The 14,845-nt window shown below is 40.5% G+C and overlaps 1 protein-coding gene and 1 pseudogene across 1 annotated transcript in view; one reads left to right on the forward strand and one right to left on the reverse strand.

Moving 5' to 3' along the window:
- POLR3A (RNA polymerase III subunit A) overlaps positions 1-14,845 on the reverse strand; it is a 49,876-nt gene that overhangs the window by 22,907 nt on the left and 12,124 nt on the right. The window contains exons 6-18 of the mRNA XM_036736135.1: positions 12,635-12,874; positions 12,382-12,544; positions 11,186-11,322; positions 10,259-10,362; positions 9,562-9,703; positions 8,279-8,419; positions 5,375-5,444; positions 4,683-4,810; positions 4,345-4,483; positions 3,152-3,316; positions 2,648-2,820; positions 1,471-1,582; positions 372-490 (exon numbers count right to left, since the gene is read on the reverse strand). Of these exons, the coding sequence (XP_036592030.1) occupies positions 372-490; positions 1,471-1,582; positions 2,648-2,820; positions 3,152-3,316; positions 4,345-4,483; positions 4,683-4,810; positions 5,375-5,444; positions 8,279-8,419; positions 9,562-9,703; positions 10,259-10,362; positions 11,186-11,322; positions 12,382-12,544; positions 12,635-12,874 (1,833 nt within the window). The remainder of the gene's footprint in view (positions 1-371; positions 491-1,470; positions 1,583-2,647; positions 2,821-3,151; positions 3,317-4,344; positions 4,484-4,682; positions 4,811-5,374; positions 5,445-8,278; positions 8,420-9,561; positions 9,704-10,258; positions 10,363-11,185; positions 11,323-12,381; positions 12,545-12,634; positions 12,875-14,845) is intronic.
- On the forward strand, positions 13,122-13,441 carry LOC118828356 (annotated as a pseudogene).

Consider the following 14,845-nt stretch of genomic DNA (forward strand, 5'->3'; position numbering starts at 1 on the left):
CCTTCTCTGGGTGATACTTTCAGTCCTAACACTTATATTTGAGCACATGAAAAAAACCCCAAGCACAAACACAGGTGGCATTTATAATACATACATTTCACTAGACCTAAAGCAGCTTCAGTTTAATTCCTCTGATTTGGGTCGAGTCATTTTTTCTTCTACAGTAAAGCCATGATACTCAGAGGAACGCAGCTCAGTTGCGTGTGACCAACTCTAACGAATCCTCAGCTACATGTTCAGTGGTGGGTCAAACTGTGAACCTTCAAACACTATTCACTAATATCATATTGAAGCCCTGTCCCCTTAAATTCCACAGACCTCAATCGAGGCTCCTGAGTCTAAGATCTTGAATATGCTCTCATCACACTTACCTTTGAATGCTTCTCAAAGTGAGGTAAGGATCTGTTCTCAAAACCATCCGGCACTCGAGAGCCACTGATAGCTTGCTGTCCCACACAAGCAATCATCTGGGATATATTAATGAAAGAACCTAGAGAAACACATCAGGAATTCAATATGAAAGCTAGATCATCTCTGATAACAAAAGAGATTTTAACTCTGTATGTATTTTCTTTTTAAGCCAAGACTGGATAAATCAGAGCCTCTTAACACTTAACACTTAAATCAGTGTTAAGACACAGCAGCAACTCAAAAAGCTATCAAACAGTTCCTACCCCTTCACGTAGTGACACTGCTACTTGATCTTATACTAAAAAAAATCAAAGAAAGGGAAAAAGGACTCAGTATAAAAATATTTATAAGCAGTTCTTTGTGGTGGCAAAAAAATCAGAAACAGAGAGGGTGTCCATTATTTGGAGAATGGCTGAACAAGCTAAGGTATATAATTATGATGGAATCCTATCATGCTACAAATGATGAAGGGGATGGTTTCAGAGAAACCTGGGAAGAATTGTATGAGCTGATGCAAATGGAAGAGGGCAGAATCAGAGAACAATTTATACAGTAACGGTAATAATGAAAATATAATCAACTCTGAGCAGCGCAATGAGCAACCATAATTCCAAAGGCCTCATCATGAAACAAGCTATCCACCTCCAGCTGATGGGTCAGAAGGAAGACTGAGGCATATTTTCTTCTCTTTCTTTTATAGGGACACGGCTAATGCAGGAATTTGTTTTACATGACCACACATTTATAATGGGCTTTGTTTTTCTTGCCTTCTCAATAGGTAGGGGAGAGGAAGGAGGAGAGCGAGAGAATTCAGAATAGAAAATAAAATTAATTTAAGACAAACCTGTACGTTTCTGAGCAAAATTTTGTTCAAAGAGACTTCTCTAACACTTAGAACTACAGTAATATTCAGATAGTATAAGTTCCTTAAGAGTAAAGCAGCTAATGTTCCCCCACCCCATTCTTAAAAAACTAATGACTTATTGTTAGTATGGTACTAAATCTCCTTTTAGGAAAGCTGGGAATCCCTTGAAGAAGCTCTTTTCCTGGCAGACTTACCTTTAGATCCGCAAAGAGCCATGATAAGGGGGCTGTTGCTCTTATCCAGCTCTCGGAGGCAAGCACTGCCAGCGTGGTCTCGGATCACAGAGAGCTCCTTAAGGATCAACGCCTAGGATTCCCATAGAAAGACAAGACAAAGGAGTCTGAGTAGAGTTATCAGCCAGGAGTATGACAAATCCTGCAACTGACCTTTACAGAAACTAAATTGGAACACTGAATTACCTATTGTTTTTAATCCAGCTTTTCATACAAGTCCCAGACAACCTTAAAAAAGACCTGAAGGCTACCTGGTAGATCAATCTGACTCAGAAATGGACAACTCAGCTGAGTTAGTCAGGGTTTGTGATTCTGAGAAATTTCTCCACAATGGAGGCCATCAAGTGCTTTTGTAGTATAGGATATTGTCCAAAATAAAATAGAGGGAGAGAGAGAGGGAGGGAGACAGAGAAAGATAGAGAAAGAGGGGAAGGAGAGAGACGAGGGGGGAGGGAAAAGGAAAGAGAAGGTGAAAGAGCTCAGAGAGAAAACAAGAGAGAGAGGAGAGAGAAAAAGAGAGTGAGCAAAAGCTATTTTTCGAGTTAGGCTGCTGATCTTGGCTCCTTAGAGACCATGTCATCAGAATATTAACATCTGACAATTATTCTGGTAATACCAATGAAGTCTGCATCAAATCTAGGGAGTAGCAGGCAATATGATTATGAAAGAAACTGCCCATTTAAAAAGCAGGTAGTGTCAGCTTCTACTCTAACAGTGATGATGTGTTGATGTGTCCAAGGTGAAGATGGACATAAATACTAAGAAACAACTGTAGAATGGGCCCAAAATGCTCAGATGAAACAAGAGCAACCCCAAGCGGCCAAATGAACAAATGGCTAGGGTTTCTTGACCTTGAATGTTAGAGCCAGAAGAAAAATAATCCTAACTTAGAAATAATTTAGTCCTTATTGTCCACATCAAGAAAGTAAGATCTCTAACTGTTAATGTGACTCGCCCAAGGTTACGACAGGTAGCAGGAGTCAGGACTAGAATTCGGGTCTAGTGACCACCCAAGCTCGGGGCTTCTTTAGTTGTACTGTGATGTCTCCTCACAATCACTAATCCCAAAGAACTCCCTTTTGGCAGCTGAGGCCTACACTGCACCAAACAAAAGCAGAGACAAATCGGAGGCTCTCACCTCTAAGGTCTCCTCCGCGGTACAGCCAGGTTGCTGCTGCAGTTTGCCTGTGTTCAAGGCTTCAATATATTCATCACATTTTTTGTAGCCGGCATTCAGTAATTCGTACTTGGCCTTGAGCAGTCCCTGGCCTGGCGTGACATCGCCGATCCCAATGGAGAAGCCTCGGTTAGCTGCAGTGCAGAAAAGAAGGTAAAGACACCATGGATCTTATTTAGCGAAATACTACGCAGATGTAAATGTGCAGAATTTTTTTAGAAATAAATTTTTAAAAAAAGTAAATACAAATTTACAGAGAAATAGGTTAATGTTCAGCAGATTCTAGCAACAGACATGAATAGTTTATCCAAATATAAGTTCACTTTTGAAGAAAGCAACATGCTAAAATAGTGAGAACAGCAGTTTTCCATTTAGCACTTTATTTAGCCTTCCAGCGTGAAGGTATAGTGTGTGAATTATTTGTTATTCACATTGATTTACCTACAGGGACCCTGAAGTACTCACACAGATAAACAGGTGCCAGCCTGGCGAGTCGTGACATTGCATCAGCAGCCTCAATCTGCCCCCAATCTCTCAACAAAATGTAAAAGATGTTGTTCTTGGATCCGGATCCTAAAGTTCCTTTGTCCATGCTGCCACTCATTAATTCGCTGTTCTGGATGGTCACATCTACAAGCACAAAGGTTAGCAATGAAGGCCCCCTGTGCACAGTCAGGAGCGCCTATCATGACACAGGTAGCATGTCTACATGTCTAAGGCTAAAGTAGTGAGTAAAGACCAGAGGGTTCTCCTCAAAGGTGGTCTTTCTGGAGAGGGAGGAAAGAAGAGGACTTCAGTGTTCCAACCAGTTTATTTAAATTGAAAACTAACAGCAGTTCAACCACCCATACCCAGAAAGCAGGACAAACAGATAAGGAAAAAGCCAAACGTTCTCAAAACCACACAGTCAAGGAGGGACAACAACAGTGAGAAAGGCCAGGAGCCTTCATGATAACTGTTACTTCAGAGCTGGGGGAGGGGAAGCATCTGACTCTGAGACAATCTTTCAAGGACTTGAAATTCAAACCCTTGGCCACAGAAGTCACTCAAATGTGAATGCTTTCCTGGGTAAGGCGACATAGAATGGTGGGATTTAGAGTGAGAGATCTCATCTAACCCTGCGTCTGACAGATGAAGGAAATGACTTCCAGAGACACAGGTCGTACATGTAGTAAGTAGACTATAAACCCACGGTTCCTTCTCCTCCTGTTTTTTAATGAGTAATGAGTGCCAATAATATGTCTGGACTTTTTAAGGCTTGCAACTTACTTTCGTCTTAACTGAAACCCACGAAAGCCATGAGAATACACACCCATGGCCACAGCCACAGCCACACATACCCACATATACTATGGTGTCTGGGTCAATTTCAGACTTTCGTGGACAGGCATTAAGGAGTTGTTGATGTTTACGACAACTATACATTTAGTGAAAAATACATTAACTGTGAGCTGTCATTCTGTAGTCTTCTTCAAGATAAATACTTGCAGTATTGTAGTCTAACAGCAGGGATGAAAGAAAAACACAGACCTTGTCTAAAGGCTCAGGGAAACGTTCAAATATTTCCTTTTCAACCTCATTTTTTAAAATGAAGGACCATCAACCTTTTCCCCTCCCTAGTCTGTGCACACTAAAGAGCAAGCTTGGGCCTAACTCACAGGAGTCATTAACACAGAGGTCCTCCCCACGGCCACAGTACTGCTTGCCCTTCGTTCGAAGATTGGCTCTCACGGGATTCTCATCACTGGGCTGAAGGATGAGGCTGAAGACTTGTTTTCCAGTCCACAGGGTAACGGGCTGAAAGTGGACAATATCATGATAAAGCACCAGCCAGCTAAGAGTTGTCAAGTAAAAAAAATCACAAACTTATTACACCAGCCAAGTTGGCTTCAAGTTCAAATACCTATATGCCTGGCTACAGAGGTAATTTACAGGCTTTTAGGCCACACACAGTCCAACAATAAACACATACGAGTCAACGATTATAAAAACTAACCTTTAGGATTGTTGGAGGTGGAAGGCGAACTTTAATTTTCTCATCCTTGCCAACTAGAATGGAAGCAATGATCTGACAAGCTTTAGCTCGATCAAAGAAAGTATCTTTAAGAGTAAGAAGGTAGGCACCTAGAAGTTTTAAAGTATAAAGAATAGTAGTTAGTGGAAAATATACACTGACCACATCTTAAGATAAATCTTAGAAGTCACTAAAAAATATCATAGGCATTTGTACTGATAAACCAACTAATTAAAACAGCCAACATTTATGTAGTGCTTTACATTTTGCAAAGTACTTTTCTAATAAGTGAAGAAAAACAAATTCAAAACCTTTAGCAAAGGTTGTTTATGGATATACTTAAAAACCATAACCACCACAGAGACCCTCAGCCAACCAGGAGCCACAAGGCCTGAGTTCTAGCACCAAGTCACCCATTATCTAGTTTTGCGACACTGGGCAAAATCACTTTCTCTCTACTGACCAGTTTCCTTGTCTGCAAAACGAGGGAGTGGGAATAGATAATCTGCATGATTTATTTTAGCTCTAACATTTGATAGTTCAATGAACCTATGTTCAAAATACACTGTGATGATTATTTTGAAAACACTTTTTACAAAAACAAATCACTTGAATACTTTATTATATCCACCAGCTCCCCCCCCCCCCACTTTCCCAATGTGTGTGTGACACACCTGTCAAGAAATCTTGAATAGCAGCAATCAGTGGTTCCCCATTTCTTGGCGTTACCAGGTTTGCTTTTGTCTAAAAGAGAAAAAGATCAAATGCATCACAATTCACCTGTTAGAATCATTCGCAACAATTTCTCAAAAGGGTTACAGAAGTAATGCTTCCTTTTTTTCATATTGCATAATTACTTTTCGTTACCTATTCCTCAGTAACCATTCCAAAAAATCAATTCTTTAAATGATGACAAAGTGTTGGTTTCTTAAAGTCCAAACAATGCTACTGTTCTATTTTAAAGCATCACTCAGACATATCTGTAGAACTTCTCTTTGGGTAATAGGGCACTCCTCTTCTAACTAATAAGATTTAATTGTTTCAGATGGATACTCTCAGCCCTTACTTTTGAAGCAAAAGAACACACAACAATTGTGTTCTCTAGTCTCTATTTTTTGAGCCTGGGACTCCTCGTCTTGCCTAGGCTGGCAGAACATCAGCCACTCATAGGCATGATCCCACCACTGATCAGTAGAGAAGTTTTGACCTGCTCCATTTTTCCTAGTACAGCTCTCCATAAGAAGCCTAGCAGCCTTCCCTTGCTTTGGGGGGCTCCCCATATTTGTGCTAGACTTAGGGTGGATGCCTGATTGGTTTGTAGCCCAATTGCAGCTTGGGATTGCCAAGTTTCACTGATCTGCCAGCCCTCCCAGTAGCAGGGATTACAAGACTGTACCATCCTACTCAGCCTCTCCAGCCTCTATACATGAAACTCTACCTGACTGATCTTGGCCAACGGCTATCATGAGGAAAGAAAGAAGCTGGTTCCCCAGGGATCATGGGCTTTTTAAGCAGTTATCTGCAGGAAGAACCCAGGTTCAATGTCACTTCAATGTGGTGGGAGGAAGATAATGATCTTGGGCCTCCAACCCCAACAATAATGGCTCAGCAGTTCCTAGGCCAGGGCTGTCCAAAATATGGCCTGCAGGCTGCATGCGGCCCGCAGTGCCTGTGGGTTTCAATTCTCATGAGCGAAAAAATAAAATAATAATTTGCATGGAATGTGTATTAGATTTTTAAAATTCCATCACTAATAAATAATCTCATTGATGTTAATTTTCTCTGGTGTTTTTAAGCAGTATTACGGACGGAACATATCACATGGATTTTTCAATCGATTTGTGGGATGTGTTCTGTCTATACGATGCAGACTAGTCAGTATGCACCAACCTTTATACTGTTGTGTTGTTGCTTTGTTGCTTTGCGTTTGCTTTCGCACTTCGCACCTTTGCCTGTCGTACTGATGATGCGCGTTCCCCCACTCTGTATTAGCGTACTGTATTTTTTATTCTGGGTGTGGCCCTCGAATGATTATTTTAATGTGGCCCTAAGATAACCTAAGGTTGGAAAGCCCTGTGCTAGGTGGTTTATGACAAGGCTTCAGGAAAAAAAACACTGTGGCACTTCACCAAAAAAGAAAAAAATACTCCTATCTGCAGCACTCTTAGCAAGGAATACTCCTGTTACAAAGGCAGGAAGTCTATTAGTTACTGGAGTTGCTTAGAATCTACATTACATCCCCTATTGGAAAAGTACAGTAAATGGCCAGTTTTCTAAACATGTAACACATATCTAGCTCACTTGTCTCAAGATCCCTTTGCTCATAACCTTCATTAGGGTTGGGTGTAAGGACACAGCCAAGAACTCCAAAAGGGAATGCAAAGGTATGATGTATTTTTAATCATTGAAAAGCCTCTAAGGCCTTCACTTAAGAGTCCATTTACCTTCATTTTAGGCACAAAAGTCTAACAAGCTTGATGATCTGGTTTCCCAAATCACAGTGCACGAGAAGCAGCCAATTAGAAGTGTGCTATGTCTGTGGGTGGGCAAGGGCAGCTGAAGCCTCAGAACATGACAGAGGGTAAGGAGGGATTGCTGTTAAAGGCAAGTACATAGAGTAACAAGCAGCAGATAAGGGCGGAGAAAACAGGTAACATTATAAAATACAGGCAGAAGAACAAAATACCCTAATACCTGGGAGTCATTTTGTGAAGGGGTGAAAAAGCCTATATACATTAACAGCTTCTGAGGACATCACTGGATAATAAATAATGCTTAGTGGTTAAAATAATCATCAAGAAAAGGTTTTATCATAGTCAGTAGATGCTCTTTTAGAAGGCAGAGAAGGGTAGAAAGTATTTTAGAATTAGGTCTAGCCATTCAAATAAAACAAGACTGGAGCTTAAAAGGATATATTTAAGTTACATGGAAAGTTCATTTATGTGGAACCTCTTACTTCCTGATGATACTGATTAAATGAGGACATACAATGATGAGAGACAGTGAGCCTGGCCTGGCAGATAAAGAGGCAGTATCAGGGAGGAAGATGTGGGTTCCAATTCCATCTGACACATATCCTCTCTGTGACCCTGGGCAAGTAACTTAACCTCTTAAGAGTCCCAGGCAACTTTCTTAAGACTGTAAGCTGATGACTACACAGGGAGAGGGAATTTTCTCACCGGGAATCCCTTATCTCAATGAAATCACAGATGTAAACAGCATCAGAGAACAATCTGGTTTTTGTAACTGTTGCTGTGGTTTTGCTGTATTTTCTCTAAGGAACCATTTGCAATGATCGCGGGAGGGGAGGAGCGGGGAGAAGGCAGGAATGTTGTTTCTTATAACCATCCAAATCCTACTAACACCCAAGCGTGGAACATGTTTTACAATTAAAATCACCAACCAACTTTACACAGTGAAAACAAACGCCAAATGATAGCTAAACTAGGCAGAGAAACCACATGGCTCGCTGGACTCATGTCTATTCCTAAGGAAACCTCTAAGGAGTCCATGCACAAAAGCCGTGGTCTTCCAGGTATGATGCACTGCTTCTGGACAAACGCTGACATCCCACTTACCCCCATCAGAACAAGAGCCTCTGCCTTAGCTTCTTCAGTCTGAGGAAGATGAAGGTTCATTTCATCTCCATCAAAATCAGCATTATAGGGCGTACATACACATTCATTAAATCTGAAGGTCCGGTGGGGTTTTACTCTTGCCTACAAAAAAGAAAGCAGGTTTTGTGTGAATGGCATTTTTCTTTTGGACTAAGCCAATTCAATTTAAAATGGTTCCCTTGAAAATGGGATGCTTTGGCTCTTAGAAATGGATTTCTTGTTATTCTATTAAGTCACAGATGTTATTTATGTCACATTTTCCTTCACAGGTTAAAAGAGTTTAGAACTGGAAGGTTCCTTGAAGACCACAAAGTCCAACTCCACTACTTTACTGATGAGGAGAAAAAGGGTCACTCAAAGTGCGTGAACTGCTCACATGTGAAGTAAGTAGCAAAACTCAGGTCTTCCTATTCCAAATCCAGCATCCTTCCACTAAACCACAAGTCCCAGTAGCAATTTTCAAGGAAATCTATTAGATTCAACTCTACTGTGAATCTGTCACTATTTGGTATGAGACCTGAAATATTCATTTTTTAAAAATGTGAAAAAACCAAACCAGAGCCTCCCACTCCATCAACTGAATCTTAATCCTACATAGATCTTAAAACCTTTTTTTTCTTATTTAGCACAAAGTGATGTATTCACCTTTAATGAACTTGATTCAAGAAAAGCTGCTCACACAACCCTTTACAAATCATGTGAACATTATAATGAATTCGTAAGTTTAACTTCTTCAAATACAGAAGACTTTCTGAATATTTTATGAATTAAAGTTGCAGTTCTCTTACACTTGAAATATTAAAAAAAATTACCACTGTCATTGTGAAGCCAATTATAAAATAAACAAAGGAGCCAATGTTTCAGTTAAAGGAGTACTAAAAAGATAAATCATTTCAAGAACCATGGCTTCTTAGCTTATTAAATAATTTCAAGAAGTAAAATGAATTTTCTGCTATTTCATTACATAGAGAGTTTGATGTCCTTTGGTCCATGAGATTATTCCAATGACTTTTTTTCAAGCAGTCTCTCTGTATTTGTTGTCTTAAGATAACACTGTGTCATCAAGATTCACAGCACTGAAGACAAACTGAAGTTTTAGAAAACCAAAAGGGTAAGGGAAAAGTTTGGAAAATGTGTCGAGATTATTATGTCAACTGTAGAAGCCAAGAATTTGAGGTTCTGTGCTGCAGTATATTTACAAGAGGGCTTTCATTGAACAGAAAATAGAGTCATTCTATACTCACTAAGTGAGCCATGATGCTCAATTTGTGCAGCGAGGGCTGTCGATTGAATAACACCACATCACCATCTATGAGATGTCTCTCTACGATGTCACCATACTTGAGTTCTTGGGCCATCTTCTCCCGATTTCCATACTTCAGAAACCTTATGACAAAAGTCATGATTTCTGAGGAAGAAGTTCAAAAACTTTTCCTCCCAAAAACAAAGCTTAAGAGCTATTCATAGCAGCCTATCTCATCCATGACTTTATTCACATATGGTGTCTCTCAAGAGGGAAAAGAACAATTAACCTGGAGTTCATCTTCTTTGGAAAATATAAGCAACTGAAACATGCCCTAATTGTGTAGAGTTCAAAAGGCTTACCTTTTCTATACTAGTTAATACACTATTATATTTTCACTGTTTGAATTAGAAGAAAAAATTTACTATTGAATAGCTGATCTATCGATATGCATTTAAGAGTCAAACAAAGATAGTAAATGATAAATCTTTTGTTACAGGGCAAATAAAGTACCAACAATATCACATTCCAATATTTAAAAATTCTTAAGCTCAAATACAGCACAAATTTCATGTAGTCAAATGAGGAAATGGAAAATTCCAAATTCTGAAATTAAGTTCTGTGGCTGAACCTTCTAACACTTTAGTTATAGAACTTAAGCCATCAGGAGGCAGATAAATCTAGTCAAAAGACAGTACCTTTTCATTTGCATGTGCCGTTGCTGAATGAAATTGGCTCCTGGGTGAATTTCAGGACCATTTCTAACGAGTTTCCTCATAAAATTGATGTTTGCTTTATTTACCTGTAACACCAACATGAAAAAAATAATGAGAAATCCTTTTTAACAAATGGTCTGATTTTCATGTTTCTGTCGATTCAGCTACTAATTTTTATGTTTTTTATACTAAACAATAATCAGAAAAGAGAACACCCCAGGCAGTTCACCACCCAAACTCCTTGAAAAGTGGGCCAAGACATCGAGTGAAAAGTTTATTGTGTATTTGTTATTAAAATGTGGTACATACATGATTCCAGCATCACAAGTCCTTTTTTTTTTTGCTTGACACGTAGAATAGTATTAAAAAAAACCACAGCAGTTTTAATGGAGAAACTAAATGATACAGACTCTTAGTTGGCACTTTTCAAACATGTCTCTGACCTAGCCTTAATTATGAATCACCAGGAAGGAAGTGGATTATTATTTTCCCAGTATTATTCCAGAAATATGTCTAGATCACTAGTTAAAATTCCCCTTACAACCATAAAATACAGAATATACATTTCCCTGGGGCAGTTAGGTGGCCCAGTGGATAGAATGTCAGATCTAGAGCCAGGAAGACTCATCTTCCTGAGTTCAAATATGACCTCAGACACTTACTAGCTATGTGACCCTGGGCAATTCACTGAACCCTGTTTGCCTCACTTTTCTTGTCTGTAAAATGGGTTGGAGGAAGAAATGGCAAAGCACTCCAGTATCTTTGCCAAGAAAACCCCAAATGGCATGACAAAGAGTCAGACACGACTAAAACAACTGACAACAACAAAATACATTCCTCTTGAGTCAAACACAATGGATGACCTTTTAAAAGGAAAACAAGAGAAGCAAGTAGTTTGACAGTGCTCACCTTCTCAGGGAAGGTTAATATTTTGGCCACATGAACTGGTACAGCCACTTCATCTATTCGGAGATTGGGGTCAGGTGAGATGACCGTCCTGCCAGAAAAGTCTACCCTTTTTCCAGAGAGATTTCCTCTAAAGCGACCTTAAGAAATAAAAATAAAGGCAGGGCTTAAGCTCTTTTTCCCAAGTAACTATAATGACTACTTGGTGTCCAACCCAGCTCTTGTGGAAATGGCAAAAGCAATTTAATGAAGGACTAAGAACACCCTCCTGGCTCCCATCCTCACCCAAGGGACTTTCCCACCATTTCTCCAACAGCTTTCTCTCCCTGAAGACACCTCTGCCCTCGATGGCAGAGTCCTTGGCCTGGACTGTGCTCAAGCAGGGTCACTTTTCTTCCAGCTCCCCTCCTGTCTCTCTGGATTCTACCACCAGTTCCCCCGCCACTGGGGCCCTGCGCAGGTACCTATCATGCTACCCTCTCTAGTTTCTGGCTCCCTTTGAGGTGATACCTTCCCCCATTTGAATACAGGGTCCCTGAAGGTAGGGATTATCTTTTTCGTTTGGGTTGAAATGCCCTGCCCTCAGCCTGGTGCCTGGCATATAGTAAGCTCTTAATATTGTTAAGGATGTTAAAGGGTCCTCTGAACTGGTCTTTTTGAGTTGCCATATTTTTCAGAAACACTGGACCCAGAGCCTACAGGAGGCCCTGAGAGTGTCGAGGACAAAGCCTACCCGCGCCCTGCCCCGCCCCCAACTGACATAATTTGTTGCTTGCAACCTAAGCTGGATTCTCTGTGCGTCCTAGGGAGGCAAGACAGGTGCCAGCCAGTCTGTGCCAGGCTGGGAAAAATGCTTGTACAGCTGGGGTCCTTTGCAGGTAAGTGGACCCTCCTATCTTCATAGTCTAGCAGTTCCCAAAGGAAAAAAAACTGCAGCCTGCTGCCTGCTCCTCCCTGGGAAGGGATTATTGCATCTTTCCCCTCCATCGCCACACCCCTTCCTGTTTTCTCCTCCTCTTTTGGTAGTACTGTCATAGATACGCAAACTTCTGCAATAACTGAACTCTTTGGGTTCCACAAGCATGTTCATTTCTTTTGTAATAAACCTTGCTTTCACATAAAGTCTCCTGACGTGATTTCCTGCTCACAATATATGCATCTTACTGAACTGAGAAAGAGGAGAAAAAAATCAGACCTACCTTGTTTTCCTTTCAACCGCTGAACAAAACCTCTGGTCCATTTCTTAGGCGCCATATTGAGGGGTATACCTGAGAGTTCGCTGTTGATGTAGAGGGCACACTGGAGCTGCAGAAAATCCCAATCTTCCATGATCATCTGTGTTTTGGCGCCTGATATCCGATGCTGAAACCCAGAACAGCACAAGCAAAAGTACATTGGTTTCCAGTTTTACAAACATGTTCTAATCCTCCCAGATCATTCTGCAGCACTAACCTTTTTGATAACATCATTAAGGAAGATGATTTCTGTCAGTTTCATGGTCAAGTCATCTTCATTTGTGCCAGACTTCAGATCGCTCACAACAGAGGGCCTGATACACAAAGGAGGTACCAAAAGGCGAGTGAGAATCAAGTCGGAGGGCTTCCCTGCTTCTGGGTTCATTAGAAGGAGAGGGATATCTTCAGCCGGGATTCTTTTAAATAAGTTCAGGACCACCAAGGGATTCAAATTTTCCTACAAAAGAAAAACGATCATGGGTAGATCAGAAGTACCTACATCAATATGCCACAGCCTTGTCTCGACTCTCTACTTCTGCATCTGTATCTCCTATCAGTTATTTGGAGAAAAAAAAAAGCAAGAAACTAGATGTGAGTTTCCCTACTCAGAAAGTACTAAGTTACAAATTACAATCAATTTTTCAGTAAAGCAGTGAGAATTTACTTTAAGAGTCCAACAGCTGAGCCTGTGTGCAGTGGCCGTGATGGCAGTGGAGCTCAGCACAGTATCTCATACCATGTTGTTGGTACAACCTACCAAGAGGCCAGAAGGCTGAACTTATGCTGACTATGAATCGGTGAATGAATACATGGAAGGAGTACATCTTTAGAGAATGAATCCCAACAGCCCCTCCATCACATACGGCATCAGTTGGTTGTTTGATTTTATTGATGATCTGGCAGATCTTAGCGCTGCCTTGGGTACCGAGCGGACGCTCACACATATCAGCCCTACAACAAAGATTGGATCAAAGGGAAGATCTAAGTGCTTCTCCATTGGCAGGCCCAACAAGCCGGTAAATAATTCAAGTGGCAGTCTTGGGGGCATGGGGGAGGACTTGGAAGACAGATGTGTCCAGCGTGCTGTAGTAGGAGCTTTGTATTATAGAAGTCCTGCTTCCATTTTGTTACAATCTAGCCAAGGTCAAATGTATTAGAAGATTTTTGTCTTGTTCAATCTGAAGCCCCTGTCCCTCCCTACCTTCTTTTTTTTTTTTTTTACTAAGAAGTAGCTGAAAATTTCTCTTTGGTCAGTTAGCACTTGGTTACAGTTCTTTCAGCTGTTCATATCTGCCTATAATGTTCACTGTACTCACCCTTCTGCGTGAGGGTTTTCCAGAATTTAGTTAGGTCCTCAAAACTCAAAGGCTTAGTAGAGAATACAATAAATGCTCTTGAGTTAATTAAAAAAAAAAGAGTCCAACAGCTACATAAATAACCATGTGGCCACAGTCTCAGAAGCGCAGGCTTGGTTAGCTTTTAAGAAACATCTCAGACTATGAAAAATATTCTACTCTTATCTGGTTTTCTGTAAATACGTGACTGAGGGAGAAGGTATTTGCTATAAGTGAACTTCAGGGTCTTGGCCTAATGATGTGGAAATATTTACTGAGTGTTTACTAGAAATAGAACCATAGACATGGTTCAGGGAGAAAGAATCAAAAGAAGCAGAAATGTCCCAGCGAAGGGCACAATCCAGTGAAACAGACCATATACTTGTACATTTAAGATTTGAACATAATGTTTAGAAAAATGAAGAATTAAGACCAATAAAAATTAGGGAAGGATTGTAGGTTTCAAGACACACCTAAATGTTTATTGGATTAATTTAATTGGCATTAGAGTAATAATGATACCTTTGTATGGTACATTTCTTCAAGTAGTTCAAAGTTTTGTATCAGGCTTAATCTTTTCAATCTTTTAGTATGAAGAAAACAGTTATTTAATGAACTCGGGAAGTACTGTTGCTCAATGCTACCTACAATGTCATCAATCACAAACCTGTGGTGAAACAATACCCCTCCCACAGAATCCTTTAAGCAGGGCAAGACAAACAAGAAATGCTCAAATCCATCTATTACAAGCATTTATGCAGACCCTGGTATATACCTGGGGCTGTGCCAGCTGCCAGAGGGCATGTGGCAAGAACAGAAGATCCAGCCTCTGCCTTCCAAAAGTTTTCAATCTGGTCAAAAAGCCATGACTAAAGGATAGGCAGGAATCTGCCTGTCAATGAGAAGGAAAGCAGGCATTTCAGGCCAGAAGGCACAAGTCTTTGTTTAAGCAAAGACAGAAAAGGGAGAATTGGTATAGTGAGTGAGAGAGATTGTGAGGAGGCTAGCTTGACTGGAAGGAGGGTTTGTGTTCAGAATAAGAGGATATAAGGACATGAGGGGAGGGCTAGATTATGGAGAATCTTGAAAGGGCA

This window comes from Trichosurus vulpecula, chromosome 8 (genome assembly GCF_011100635.1).
Source record: "Trichosurus vulpecula isolate mTriVul1 chromosome 8, mTriVul1.pri, whole genome shotgun sequence".
Lineage (NCBI taxonomy): Eukaryota > Metazoa > Chordata > Mammalia > Diprotodontia > Phalangeridae > Trichosurus > Trichosurus vulpecula.